At 42.3% G+C, this 15,503-nt stretch overlaps 1 protein-coding gene across 1 annotated transcript in view; it reads right to left on the reverse strand.

The window, feature by feature from the left end:
• LOC126335739 (juvenile hormone esterase-like) overlaps positions 1-15,503 on the reverse strand; it is a 136,290-nt gene that overhangs the window by 58,040 nt on the left and 62,747 nt on the right. Inside the window, exon 7 of the mRNA XM_049999195.1 lies at positions 7,393-7,558. Coding sequence (XP_049855152.1) covers positions 7,393-7,558 — 166 coding nt within the window. The remainder of the gene's footprint in view (positions 1-7,392; positions 7,559-15,503) is intronic.

Consider the following 15,503-nt stretch of genomic DNA (forward strand, 5'->3'; position numbering starts at 1 on the left):
CTTTTCACAGTCGGAGGCCAAGGGCAGTGTAGGTTATTTTGCGTCTTTTGTTAATAATAAAAATTGTTAATTTATAAAGGAAATTTAGAGGTTAAAAAACATGAATTTCTGACAGTGAATTGTACTTATAGGGGCGGTGCAATTGTAAAAGGTGTACATACTTTTACCTGATGTATGTCCTCTCCACAACACATTACGTTTACACTGTTGTAAGCACAATGCACTATCAGAAAATTAATGTTTTTAACCTCTAAAATGCCTTTTGTGAATCAACAGATTTTATCAATAGCAAAAGACGCAAAGTACTCTACACTGCCCTTGGTCTGCGACTGTGAAAAGACGTCTGTACTCTTCACCAGCACCAACCATGTGAATAAACCGTTCTCGACTTGAAGAACTGATACTGTGTACAATCAGAACGCGTAGTGGCAAAATAAACAAGTGACTTACGCAGAAAATGTTTTATTTGTGTTGATCAACAGTCGCAGCCCTCATAATGCCTTCCCTTAAGGATAAAATATTCATTTGTGAACGCATGCAGTTGAAAAGGAACTACCATCTAGACGCTGCTCTATATGCTGATGATGTAACTGTATACAAAATACAGAGGCAGACTGAAAACGCTCTGTGTATAAAGTATTTGAGTGGCGAATAAAACATTACACTCTAAAAATATCTGCTCTTAAAACAAAAACTATGGCCCACTACGGAAAATTCCCAGTTTGATCTAAGACTTTTATCGAAAACAAGATACTTCAGCAAGTTTCCATTTTCACTTATTTAGGTAGTGACGTAGGGCAGGACATAGACGAAGGCGAAAGAAAGAAAACTAACAAATTTCGAGGCATATGTGCTACTATACAAAAAAATATAAAAAATAAAGTTAGCAGAGTCACATAATTGAAGCTGTATAAAACAATGACAGCGCCAGTGCTATTTTGTGGCACCGAATCCTAGATTGATAAAAAAAGAGATAAAAGTAGCACTCAGCAGAACTGAAAATTTATAATTTAAATGAGAAGACTGAAGAATACAGGGAACAAACGAAGACAGCGCCTCAAGAGCATGGTTGAAGACAGAATTTCAGTTACTCTAAACAAGTACAGTCCATCAGGTGGAAGAGAAATAACATGGTCGAGAAAGAGACAGAGTTAATTGTGTGAAGTCCAAACAAGTATACTGTGTAAGACTCGACGAGCAGAAGAAGAATAAGACGACGACGATGATGAAGGTGAACAGCAAAAAAAGTAGAAAACTGGTAATGGGATGTAGTAGGAGCAAGTCAGATGGAGCTGAGGTAATTATATTATGAAATGAGACACAGAAGTATTAGATGAGCTTTCCAAGTTAAGGAGAAGAATAACTGACAAAACAGTCAACACGGTATAAAATTCAGATTTTAAACAGTTCGAGAAGATATTTTTTTTAGAAATTAGAAACATGTTAACATCAAATACAGGTTGAAGTGCTACAAAATCTTTTCTGAAATTATTTGTCTTGAGCGAAGCCTTATTTGGAAATGAAACCTGGATCAGAAAGGTAGACTGTAAGGCTGCTGATTAGGTACTGAAACGCTTTGGTGGGAAACGAAATATATTATACAATCTGAGCAATATAAGGGATCTGTTGATAGAATGCATCCCGATGAATGAAGGAATAGTTAATTTTATAAGGGAGGAACGTGTGGGTCATGAAAAGGGCAGAGGAAGACCAAGGTTTGAGTACACTATCTGATGAAAAGTATCTGAACACTTCTTTTTAATGTCAAATTGACTGCCAGATGTGACGAGAATCAGAGGCGCCATTACAAAACAAGCAGAGAAGCAGCAGCGGAAAGGGGCCGGTCAGGAGAGCTTTTTTGACTTCGAACATCACCAATCACTGGATGTGACCTGAGTAACAAACCCATCAGGGACATTTCAATCGTTCTCAAGCTGCCCAATTAGACTGTTGGTGATGTGACTGTGAAATGGAAATGTGAAAGAGCAACCACAGCTAAATCAAGGCCAGTCAGACCTTATACACTGACAGACAGGGGCAATCGAGCACTGTGGAGAGTTTGCAAAAGAACTGCATTAAATCATAGGAAGGAACTACTCGAGTTCCGAAGTGCTACCAGCAGCCCAGCTAGCACAGTGTCTGTGCTTCGGGAGTTACAGGCAACAGGTTACATTGGTCGAGCAGCTCAAGCCACACATTTCTGTAATCAGTGCTAAGTGAGACATGAGGTGGTGTAAAGCGCCTCACCAATGGACAGTGAATATCTGGAAACAAGTGGATTATAGCCTTGAATCATGCTATGCCCTGTGGCAGTTCGATGGAAGTGTTTGGGTTTGGAAAGAACCTCGAGAACTTTACCTGCCATCATGTGCAGTGCCAGAAGTGAAGTCTGGAGGACGTTGTGTTACGATACGGGGGAGTTTTTCATGGTTAGGGTGTGGTCTCTTATTGCGCTCAAAAAAATGCTAAATGCGAAAGAATATGGAAACGTCTTACATTATTGTGTACTGTTTACAATAGATGAACAGTTTGGAGAAGTTGATTATTTCTATCAGAATGACAATGCAACATGTTGTAACACCGAAAATGCAGAAAAAATTCCTTCTTCATCATCCGAAATTTTTCCCCTGTTTAAGATCCATTTGTAACTTGTGCTGTACTTATATGAGGCATGTTTTTTAAGTACGGTCTATTTGAACATAAGTACACAATCAAAGGTTATTTCAAAAAAGTTAATTTATATTCAGAAAGTACATACTTGACTCTAATTTTTGATACTCTGATTTGCCAAGTTTGTTCAAAGACGTATAATACCTCTCAACCAATTTTAAAAAACTCTCTTCATAAAAACTTGCCACCTGCCGCTTTCACTTCGTCGCCATCATTGTAATGGCTGCCACTGAGGTGTTGTTTGAGGTGGAGGAACAGATGGTAATCGTTCGGCGCAAGATCAGAACTGTAGGGTGGGTGATCTAAGACTTCTCAACCAAAACTGTTCAATGAATCGTGAGTCTGACCTGCAGTGTGAGGTCTTGCATTGTCATGGAGAGGGAGAATTCCCTTTGTCAGCATGTCGCGTCTTTTGTTTTGAATTGCTCTGTGTAGCTTTCTCAGGGTTTGACAATATACTTCTGAATACCGCATGAAGTCGACCAACAAAACACCATGCCTATCCCAAAACACTGACACCATTATTTTGCGCTGGGACAGCGTCTCTTTGGCCTTCACCTTTACAGGCGAGTGTGTGTGTGTCTCCATTCCATGCTCTGTTGCTTCAATTGGGGCGTGATATGCGACACCCATGTTTCGTCCCCGGTTACGATCTGACTCAGGAAGCCATCATCTTGTTAGTGATAACGAGTCAAGAACTTCATCGCACACTCAAATCTTGAGTTTTTGTGGTCCTCTGTTAGGAGTTTCGGGACCCAACCGGAGCACAGTTTCCTACAATTAAGTGTTCAGAAATAATATTGTAAAGCGCTGATCTCGACACGTCAGGAAATTCGTTTGAAAGACCTGTTATTGTGAAGCGCCTGTTCTCACGAATCCTCGCTTCAACTGAAGCCGCCAAATCGTCTGTAATCAAAGAAGGGCGACTGCAACGGCACTCATCATGGACGTTGCCACAGCCATCTTTGAATTCTCGAACCTACTTACACACTTTTCTTTCACTCATAACAGTATCACTGTACACTTCGCAAATCTGTCAATGAATTTCTGCAGCAGACAGGTTCCTTGCTGACAAAAACCGTACCACTGAGCGAACCTCACACGCGGCGGGCGAGTTGATAGTCAAACTACACTCCTGGAAATTGAAATAAGAACACCGTGAATTCATTGTCCCAGGAAGGGGAAACTTTATTGACACATTCCTGGGGTCAGATATATCACATGATCACACAGACAGAACCACAGGCACATAGACACGGGCAACAAAGCATGCACAATGTCGGCACTAGTACAGTGTATATCCACCTTTCGCAGCAATGCAGGCTGCTATTCTCCCATGGAGACGATCGTAGAGATGCTGGATGTAGTCCTGTGGAACGGCTTGCCATGCCATTTCCACCTGGCGCCTCAGTTGGACCAGCGTTCGTGCTGGACGTGCAGACCGCGTCAGACGACGCTTCATCCAGTCCCAAACATGCTCAATGGGGGACAGATCCGGAGATCTTGCTGGCCAGGGTAGTTGACTTACACCTTCTAGAGCACGTTGGGTGGCACGGGATACATGCGGACGTGCATTGTCCTGTTGGAACAGCAACTTCCCTTGCCGGTCTAGGAATGGTAGAACGATGGGTTCGATGACGGTTTGGATGTACCGTGCACTATTCAGTGTCCCCTCGACGATCACCAGAGGTGTACGGCCAGTGTAGGAGATCGCTCCCCACACCATGATGCCGGGTGTTGGCCCTGTGTGCCTCGGTCGTATGCAGTCCTGATTGTAGCGCTCACCTGCACGGCGCCAAACACGCATACGACCATCATTGGCACCAAGGCAGAAGCGACTCTCATCGCTGAAGACGACACGTCTCCATTCGTCCGTCCATTCACGCCTGTCGCGACACCACTGGAGGCGGGCTGCACGATGTTGGGGCGTGAGCGGAAGACGGCCTAACGGTGTGCGGGGCCGTAGCCCAGCTTCATGGAGACGGTTGCGAATGGTCCTCGCCGATACCCCAGGAGCAACAGGGTCCCTAATTTGCTGGGAAGTGGCGGTGAGGCCCCTACGGCACTGCGTAGGATCCTACGGTCTTGGCGTGCATCCGTTCGTCGCTGCGGTCCGGTCCCAGGTCGACGGGCACGTGCACCTTCCGCCGACCGCTGGCGACAACATCGATGTACTGTGGAGACCTCACGCCCCACGTGTTGAGCAATTCGGCGGTACGTCCACCCGGCCTCCCGCATGCCCACTATACGCCCTCGCTCAAAGTCCGTCAACTGCACATACGGTTCACGTCCACGCTGTCGCGGCATGCTACCAGTGTTAAAGACTGCGATGGAGCTCCGTATGCCACGGCAAACTGGCTGACACTGACGGCGGCGGTGCACAAATGCTGCGCTGGTAGCGCCATTCGACGGCCAACACCGCGGTTCCTGGTGTGTGCGCTGTGCCGTGCGTGTGATCATTGCTTGTACAGCCCTCTCGCAGTGTCCGGAGCAAGTATGGTGGGTCTGACACACCGGTGTCAATGTGTTCTTTTTTCCATTTCCAGGAGTGTATTTTGAAAGCACAGAACAGAACCATACAGGTTAGTTACCGAGCTGAAACTGAGCACAGTTGTTTCCAAGGCATGCCGGTACACGACACGTGCGTTCGTTGCGGTATGCGCGCGAACTACTAATGTCTACAGCAAAACGCACCTTACTTAAAAAACACGCCTCGTAGTTCTGAATATGTAAGCTTTATTACAGAAACTACAATTAATATGTAATGGATGTAATATGGTATCTGATTGTAAATGTATGTAATTGGTTGTAATTGTAATGTAAATATTGTGAACTGCTGGGTAATAGCCGAGAGAACTTTATTTAAACGCATCGATAGTAACAACGAAATGGCAGCACTGTGACGTTTTTTATCTTTGCGTATGGAGAGTCTGTGCCGCGCTGCGAGCTGATAGGAGGCAGAGCAACTTGAGTCACAAAATTCCTTTCTTTTCTATGCAGTCACCGAGTGTCGTAAAAATATGAAAATTGGTTAACTATTTACTGCCAGTTAAGTTTTTTTACTAATGACCAGTTTCTGTCTGAATTTTGCTATCTCAATTTGTGTTGCATAACAGAGGCTTAACCAATTTGCAATTTTGATTACGAACTTCACTCACTTGAAGTAACGTAAGATTTCACTGGCAAAACTAATAATTAAGGATACAGCACAAATTAAGTGTCATTTGTTCTACATTTAGCTTAGCAATTGTCTTCTGCTGGCTTGGTACGTATGTTATTGGTCTTATATTAAAAGTAAATCAGTTGCTCATTTGCTTAAGGAAATTGAATCTTTCAATAGTTAAAGGTAAATTGCCTACCATTTTCCAAAGTTTGCATTACGTTACGCTGAGGTTACTTAAAATCATTTTTTTATGTAACAAAGGTTCAGTTACAGTCAGTCATTTATTTAACCAGCAACTTCATTTAACTTTGTTTTCAAAATTTAGTATTTCAGATTAAGTAACTGCCTACTCAGTGCTTCCTGACTAATTTATTTTCTCGTGAATTGTTGTGTTGTGAAAAATCGTGACAAACTTCTGTTTCCACGCCAGTGACTATTTTCTAAAATTTCTTTGCCATTACCTTTCTCAGGATCTGGATATTCACTGCCCTAGTTGGCTGGCGGCCGTTTAATTATCCCTCCTTTGTTAATCAGTATTTTTTGTATTACCAGTATTTATTGTATTAAAACATTACATGGTACCCTTTTCTGCCCTGTGAGGTTCGTGAGCGATTGACTATATTCCACTTATTTCAAAACATTTATCAGTATTTAGATAGGGTTAGAGTAGATTCTTCCTTCAGAAAAGTCTGTCATACACTTTCCTCCTACTAACCGCTATTATTTTCCTTCTGTAACTATAACATTACTCATTGTAAACTCTTAGTAGCCGTGCGGTCTCTGGCGTTTTGCCACGGTCCGCGCGGCTCCCCCAGTCGGATGTTCGAGTCCTCCCGCAGGCGAGTATGTGTGTGTTGTCCATAGCGTAAGTTAGTTTAAGGTACATTACGTACTGACTACCTTAGGGACCGATGACCTAAGCAGTTTGGTCCCAAAAGAACTCACCACAATTTTTTTCATACATAAGCGATAACGGTCATTATATCGCAGTCCAATAGGCCAATTAGGAAAAGGCAGGTTACACTGTCATACAGCGGAATGAGTGAGACAATGGATGGTGGTCAATAATATTTCTGAAATGGGCTGCCCTACCAGGGTCTGAACCTAAACCCAATGGAACACCTTTGGAATGAATTCGAACGCCGACTTAGTTCCAGACTCAAGTGTCCAACATCACTTCTTTCTCTTGTTTGGGCTCTTGAGAAAGAAGGGTCTGTAATTCCTCCACAGTAATTCAGTCACCTCACTGAAAGTTTCTCCACCAAAGTTCAAGCCATAAAAAAGGCGAAGGGTGGACACATCCCATATTAATGTCTAGTAATAGGTGTCCGGCACTTTCGATTAGGTAGTTACTGAGCAGGTACAAGTGGATGTAAGTTGTAGGAATGAAGAGATTTGCACGGGATAGACTTGCGAGTAGCTCTGGCTGCGGACTGGAACTACAAAGATAGGAAAACTGAAGGACGCCGTCAAACGAATCGAGAGAATGATAACATAAAAATGCTTCTCAGAGAAGACGCTTTGCAACTTACAGTAACTTAAGCGGTGTGCAGACTTACCGGCGAGACGGAAGAGCCCCTGGTCGGAGGTGACGCCGAGCAGCCACGGCACGCTGGCCACCTGGCCGTCCTCCAGCAGCTGCAGGGGATCCACCGGCAGGAACGGAGAGGCGGTCGCCGCGTCCACGCACGGCCGGAACAGCGACAGCGGCTCGATCGACCAGAACTACACAACGCCGACATCGTCCGTGTCTACACGATCTACGGCTACATAGTTATTCTGCAATTCAGAGCCAGCCGGCGTGGCCGTGCGGTTCTAGGAGCTACAGTGTGGAACCGAGCGACCACTCCTGTCGCAGGTTCGAATCCTGCCTCGGGCATGGATGTGTGTGATGTCCTTAGGATAGTTAGGTTTAAGTAGTTCTAAGTTCTAGGGGACTGATGACCTCAGATGTTAAGTCGCAGAGTGCTCAGAGCCATTTGCAATTCAGAGTGTAAAACCTCGGTTCAGTTTACAGTGATAAAAGCTATAGAAAGAATAATTTAAAATTAAGAATAGAATTTTTAGAGGAGAAAATAGTGTAGAATCAGAGTTCGGTAATTGCAGATCAAAATTATAGTACATCAGCAAGTAGTTTAACGTCTAAATACAACAAAGCCACGGAAGCTCCGTCATGGAGAAGGCAGTGACGTTATTCTCTTGTCATGAAAAACCTATAAACAGGCCTGATCGTCACTATTTCTGCCTTCTTTCCTTGATTGTTTCGTTAAAGGGTGGGAAACCCGTGTCAGACAGTGAGACAATAATTAGATTGGACTTTATCGTGTTAATATTCACGATAAACTGTTACAATATTACGGAGATTAAAAGTGATGTAGTGTACGATCTCTGACTTGCTGGCAACGGAGTATTAAGGGGATGTTAGGACTTTAGTGCTAAATTTGATCTTTACGGTCATATAGTCGACAGAAATTCAAATTATCTGCTGATACGAGAGAATTCAGAGGTACCGGAATTCAGATATTAACGTGTGAACTTTTGAAAGTGTTGTGTGCCGTTAGTTGCGAATCCGGACTTAGAGCGCGTGCATATCGGCATTTGCGGACTATTTAGATTTCTCCAGGGTGGGAACCTTTTAAATAGGCCATCATCCATCACCATCTTAATCCTTGAATATAGAGCGAGAGTGAAATACAAGACTGTTATACTTATTACATTTACCTCGTACCAATCAGTGAAGGTTTTACGGAACCAAAGCTCTTCAGCAGTAAGTCAGCACCATCTAGCGGAAAGCGTAGGCATTAACTAACACGCTGTTTTAGGGACTGCTTAATATGAACTTTTGTGACTCTTTGATGTCCCCACTCCCTCCGAAAGGTGGCGCAGGCTGTTTTAATCATAAAAGGGGAGAGTTTTAGCCGGGCAAATTACTAAATAAAAGCGATATTTACAAGACTCACAGTAACAGCAAAACGCAAGGCACGCACCTCATCGGAGAGTCGTCGCTGTCACGTCGGGAAGTTAAGCCGGAAAACCTACCGACAATACGTATCTACGAGCAGACGTCGACGTGGAGTACCTAAAATGGGAACCACAAGAGAGTTGGGGATGCTTCAAGAGTCATGAAAAGGAATACCAAAATCTTCCCGTGCGAGTTATGATTTCTCTTATTCTGTTGTGAAAGTTATGTACCCTACGTATAACGGCACCCATTAAAATTGTGACACCCAGAGTTGCGCCGTAGCAAAACTACAGTTCGGTAGTTTTGGTACACTTCATAAATGACATAGTGAATGGCAGGTAGTATTGGTAGCGTTGGTAGGAAAAGAACCATAAATGAATGTGCGAGAGAGAAACTAGGAGCTTGTGACTTCTCTTCGTTTTTTGTTTGTTTGTTTCTTCCGCACGTAGTTAGAACCGCACATTGTTCGGCGTTAGTTCATTGTGTATTTTATATTCTTTCAAAATACGAATTGCATTTTAGACGCTAGCACAGTTTACATGCACAAACATAAAAATTCTATATGATCATTGTTATTTTTGCTGCAAAACGTTCTTCAACATGATCAAAGACAAGAGTTTACTGTTATTATTGATAAGCGAGAAAGTTACTTAGCAATAACAGAAGTGATGTCTGATATATGTTCTGTGGTATTTTATAAGTTTACTTCTTTTAGTTAATATAAATCTGTTTCTTTTAATACTAGAACATCCCTCTGTTCCTCGACCGAGCGAGGCGGCGCAGTGGTGAGCACTCGACTCGCATACGCTAGGATGACGGTTGAAACTCGCCTCAGGCCATTCTGATTTAGAGTTTTCGTTATTTCCCTAAATCGCTTCAGGCAAATGCCGGGATGGTTCTTTTGAAAGGGCAGGGCAGACTTCCATCCCAATCCTTCCCTAATCCGATGGGATCGATGACCTCGCTGTTTGGCCCCCTCCCTCAAATCAACCAAACAAATCGTTACAAGTTACTAATCAACAATTTACGAATAAAACCTAAATTGAACATTGACAATTTCAATTTTGCTATATACTCTTGTTTATTCTTAAGTAACAGACAATAAGATAACTATATAGAACAAAAATGTTCCATAGGTTACACAGCCCTTTATACATCCGCATTCAGTTTCTAGACTTTTCACCGCTTCCGGTTTCAAGATCGATCTAGTAAGACACTGATCGCGTATGGAAACAAAGGGATCAAATGAAGGTAGCACCTACTAGGTAGGCAAGACACTTAATCTGAAGGTAACATAATTTCTATCTCAACTGACCAAGGCTACTGGGAACACTACCGTTGTCTACGCTAACTTAGCAGCCTACGCTAGTTTTACGACTTTAGTGGAACCGCAGACGTTAAACTGACTTCATATGTAATACGTACTTGAGTGTGCAAACGATTAAAATATCAGCATAACAGCGCAATATACGTTGGAGTAACTGGAGATGGGAAAAATCATTCTTTTCAGGGATCGGATGAGAACTGCTCACGCATTGGAATAAAATCTTTCTTTTTGAGGACTCACCGCTTAAGATTCACTGACTAAAACAAATGAGACGTAGGTGCAAATGGAAATCAGAAATGTTTTATTTGCAACAGTTACACCTTCCAGCTACTTCGGTACATAGTTGCCACTCCGACTTAGATATCTGTCTTAGCATTGTACAAACTTTCTAATAATCTTGCCATAGAAGGCAGCTGCCTGTGCTTTCTGCCAATACTCTACGCTGGCCTACAGCTACCTGTCTGTGCCAAAATGTTCTCTTCATAGCCAGAAGTGCATGTGAGCAGCGACGAAACTCAGGCGGAGTCAGTTGTTGTCTGTATGGTGTGTGTATTCATTGCCCCTGCAGTTTGCAGATGAGAACTTTTATCAAAATGAAAATGCATGACAGTTATGTGGGCTGCATGAAATTCAGCTAAATCTTATAGCAAGCACTCACAGTAGGCGGGACAGACTACTTTCTAGGCGCCTTTACGTGGTTGGTTAGTTCTGAGCACTATGGGACTTAAAATCTCAGGTCATCAGTCCCCTAGAGCTTAGAACTACTTAAACCTAACTAACCTAAGGACATCACACACATCCATGCCCGAGGCAGGATTCGAACCTGCGACCGTAGCAGTCGCACGGTTCCGGACTGCGCGCCTAGAACCGCGAGACCACCGCGGCCTGCCGCCTTTACGTGCTCACTATGCGCTGAGAACTAGAAAGAGCGACGCGACGCGATTAACGGCCGTACTAGAGATACTGACCAACACATCTGTACAAAGTTTAACCGGGTTTTTAATGTGTTTTCCATTTCGCCACCGAGCGGGCCACAATAAACCAATAGCCCTCGAATATAATATAATATAAAAACTACAGCAAAATTGAAATTTAGTTTCTACCCCTTATAAGTATCTACTGGTGCCGCTTACAAACAGTAGAGCAATATAAGTGTTCAAAAGGAAGGAAATAATCAGTATTCTGGTGAGTAAACAAAATTTTACCAATTTTACTCAAACTGAGTCTTTTTTTTTTTTTTTCCTCGGTGCCTATCTCACCTTTTGAGAAGCTGCACTAACAGGACCCAGTCATAGCAGAAGCAAATAATCTTCTCAGAGCCTACTACAGAGGCGATTGATACAGCAGTTATCAGGATTTTCACAAGTTTAAGGAACCACTACATCCAGACCAAAGTGTCTCAGACGAAAATTTGTCTAGTTCGAGAGTCGCCGCAGCTCCTGAGCCGTGGCGTCCTTGGAGCGTCTAATGGTGTTACAAAGCTTCTCCCAAATTGAAGAATCCTCAACCGTTACGGCGGTAAATGGTTACTGATCGCCCTTTTTTTATTTTACCCTTTTTTATTTTATTGCATTTCAAAAAGGTTTCTTCAGACAAATCTACTCTTTTTTAAAATGTATTAAGTATAACTCGTCTTTTCACCTTGTCATCAGTCCTTTATATTGTCTTTCGGATAGCGTATTGCACAATGAGATTTAAAGAAACTGTGCAGAGCATGAGATATGTGGAATGTTCGAAAGCACTTCAGTTGATTTCATATTTGAAGAGTTGTCCGTTTAGTAGCAGTGATTTTAAACTCGATATTATATTGGATGATAACTGACTTTACCCACTTTGAAGGATTTCCTGAAGTATGTCTCTTTTCAAATTGCAGGCACCCAATAACGTTCGACGTTGAGATTTTCTGAGTGCATAGAAACTAATATTATTTATTGTTTTCCATCAATTGTTACCTTTGCAGCAAAAGCATAATTTTTAATTTCATTAGATAACTGGGCATTGGAGAGTTTGATAACGTTTTCGAATCATTAAATTATAATTTGGACAAAGCATATTTATGAATTTAGGTGTTGGGTATACAATACCATAATTTTATTGAATGTGATCAGTTTTATAACATTGGCAAGTTGCCAATAGTTAGTTGCAAAGGAAAATGGGTTGAAGGTGAAGGTAACACAAAATAAAATAAATCAGCATCTAATCAGGACCCAAATCACAGTGGAATGCTGGATACACACTGAAAATCATATTGACTTGCCGGAAGGAGAATTTCTTGTGAAGTGGAAGCAGGCATCAGTGATGATAATTCGTGAGAAATAATTTCTCAAATGCATGCAGAAGAATCAACGTTTGATTGCAGTCTTGACTGGCCTCATGTTTCACGGCGTCCCAGAGGTACTGTTGGGTGCTTGCGCATTAGATCTCTCTTCAGGTCTGATATGGAACCAGAATCACCGACAGTTATCTGCTGGCAGTAGGGGAATTTGTCTTTTTTTTTATTTTTCAGTTTGGTAAGATGATACCACATATCGCTTGCAGGTCTTCTAGGCAAAGCAATGGATTGACTTACATCCTGAAGCACTGAAAAATTCGTTACATGGAAAAATTAAAATACTATTAAGACGCAGATTTTTAACATCGAAAACTTAAATTGAGAACAAATGGACATACAGTGTATTCTGTATTCCATAAATGTTATACGTTCAAATGTGTGAAAAGTCGTAAGGGACCAAACTGCAGCAGAAATGTTATACCCACTGTGAAATGAATTCGGATTGAGAAAGCTGTGTCAAGAAGGAATAAGGTCGAAGACTCCTTAGTCGCTCTGTGATTCACTCTGCAGTAGGTAAGCAAATGGCAGATTGGTGAACAGGGAATGGTGAGAGGGTCGGCGAACGGTGGGTAGCTGACAGGTGCTAGTTTACCTGTGTTAAGTCAGAGCTGTAGGAGGGCAGGGAATCAGCCTTGTGACTCAGTTCCTTGCACCTCACTCGCTCAAAAGTGGGCTACAGAATGTTTCTTGTACGCTGTCTTCTCACATCAAGGGAGGAAATGAATGGGGAGAAATTGTTTTCTGTATTAATGCAGCAGCTTTCGAAACAACTGACCTTTCTCTGCTTTGTTCCTTTCATGGCTGACAAAAGCTGCTCACAGTAGTAAGCTATATTCATGCATATATATGCATCGTCTATGTTGTATTTTTCTGCATCTTGGAAGATGTTTGTTGCCATAATGGCCTCTGACATCATCAGTAATTCTGCATTTTGCATGAGATGCTGTTGCTCCAGCCTGGCTAAGACTCTTGATTGCGCTCACTTACATTACTGTAGACGCATTTCAAGTCAGAAGAGTTTCCGCTCCTTTTTTGTGAATCACCTATTGTTCATTCCATAGAAGGGTCTAGCTGTTCGTACCAGTTTGTACAGTGCAACAGGCATATTTATGGTTTCTGGGTATTTATATACCTTTGGCTACAAACTACGAAGGTCTTTCGTGCCTGAGTGAGACCAGAGGAGTTTTGAGGAGAGCGAGAGTATGGAACGGGCAGGAGCCGGGCAGAGCCAGTGTGGCTGATTGAGTAAACTTGGGTGATGTTTAAACTAAATGAGTGAAATCTTAGCTCGTGTATAGCACCAGTCATTTTCAGCATCTAAATAAGTTATATTGATTTTTTCCATTGGGGGCATTTCTTGCTTACTGTTTAATGTTAAAATATTTTTAGCTTTGTTGTAAGTTTCAGGTAACGTTTATTTAATTTGGTCCGAAAGCACATGAGTCACTGATCTGTACTAGATTTATGGACCAGTTGTTCACACGAGGTTTGTTAATGTTCAGACGCACTTCCAGTGACTGTATTAGCACAGGACTGCGTCCATTGATGCCAATTCTTATTGCTAAGTTGATAGTATTCTGTTCTTTGTATTTTACTTTATTACTGTAATTTGCTGTATACTCCCGTTTACGTGCAAAAGCACAGTTGTAAGTTAACAGGTGTCGGTGAGCCCAGGCGACGGTTGGCCGTTGGCTCAGTTCAAATTTGTGTATCGTAGGTGCCGTTCTGCCTTCCAGTGTGACATGTTCTTTCGTCACTGGTCTTGACAACTGTAATTAAGGTACCGTGTTGAGATTTGGGTCCAGGAGACCCGGGGAGTAATTTAGTTTTAAGGCAACTAACATCATTTCAAGAAGAATGACGTATCTCACATTTTTCTGTGTGGCATCTTTGATTCAGCTTAGGTAAACTCTTGTCGTCTTACAAGGTGACATACGTTACGTTTTGATAAACTGTCTTAAAATAAACAGACATTTTGTTTAAGGACGTTGATGCTGTCAGAGTAAATGCCCATTTTGTTTAAGGTACACACATGTCCGTATGTGCTGTGGAATATTCGTGTATAGTAGTCTTTAAAACGATTTAGGCCAATGATCTGGCCTAGTATGATTAATGTTTTGCTTAAGGAGATTCTTTATACAAAACGAAGACTATTAACATTTTTTGGAAATTGTTTAAATGAAAATCTTGGTGTTGTGTTGTAAATTGTTTGTTTATACGAGTACCTTATCACTTCCTTCGCCGTCTACCGTGCAATTTCACAATTCAGGAACGGATTGTCCACCTGCACTGATAATGACTACATTAAGTATATGAGAAACTATTACACAGCTGGTTTTGATTAAGAAATACCATTTGCATATATTGGTTCCTTGTTAGATGATTACGGTATGCCTCACGTAAGAATGGGAGACGTCTTCCGTCACATGTCGGGATTCGACTGCAGCACAGACTTGACTTATCGAGACTGTGGTTTGCCATACACCAATATTTCTGCCTGCATCGGTAGGGATCCCCTGACTATCATGTAAATACGGAATCAAAGGATTCAGCAGGGCCGATGAAGGCAGTGCAAGATATCAGTGGCTCTGAGTGACTAGTTTCTGACAGGATAGGCGTATTTTTCGCTCAGTCGTGCAATATCGAACAACCATATTATGTTTCAGGATATGGGCTCAGATGCATGAAAGACGAGTATCCCCTCAGACAGTGGGACGACGTCTGAAGCATCACAGACTATGAACATGGTGACCATTATTTGTGGCTTCCACAGACGTGAAAGTGGAGAGGTGTGCAAGACTACTAAAACGTACACTTAGACGGATCGCAGTTGGACAAGGGGCGTTCAATAAATGATGCAAACAAAATTGTCTCGGCAAATTTTTGGAAAGAATGTGGAATTTGTTGTGTGACATCGTGGTATATTCCCGTTTCAGCCTCTACAGTTTCATGAAATTCCGATAGCTCGCGTCGCTAAATGAAGCCTTCAAAATGGCGTCTGTGACAGAGGTAAAAATGTGAATGTCGTGTGACTGGGCCTCCCGACGGG

Source organism: Schistocerca gregaria, chromosome 2 (genome assembly GCF_023897955.1).
Source record: "Schistocerca gregaria isolate iqSchGreg1 chromosome 2, iqSchGreg1.2, whole genome shotgun sequence".
Classification (NCBI taxonomy): Eukaryota; Metazoa; Arthropoda; class Insecta; order Orthoptera; family Acrididae; genus Schistocerca; species Schistocerca gregaria.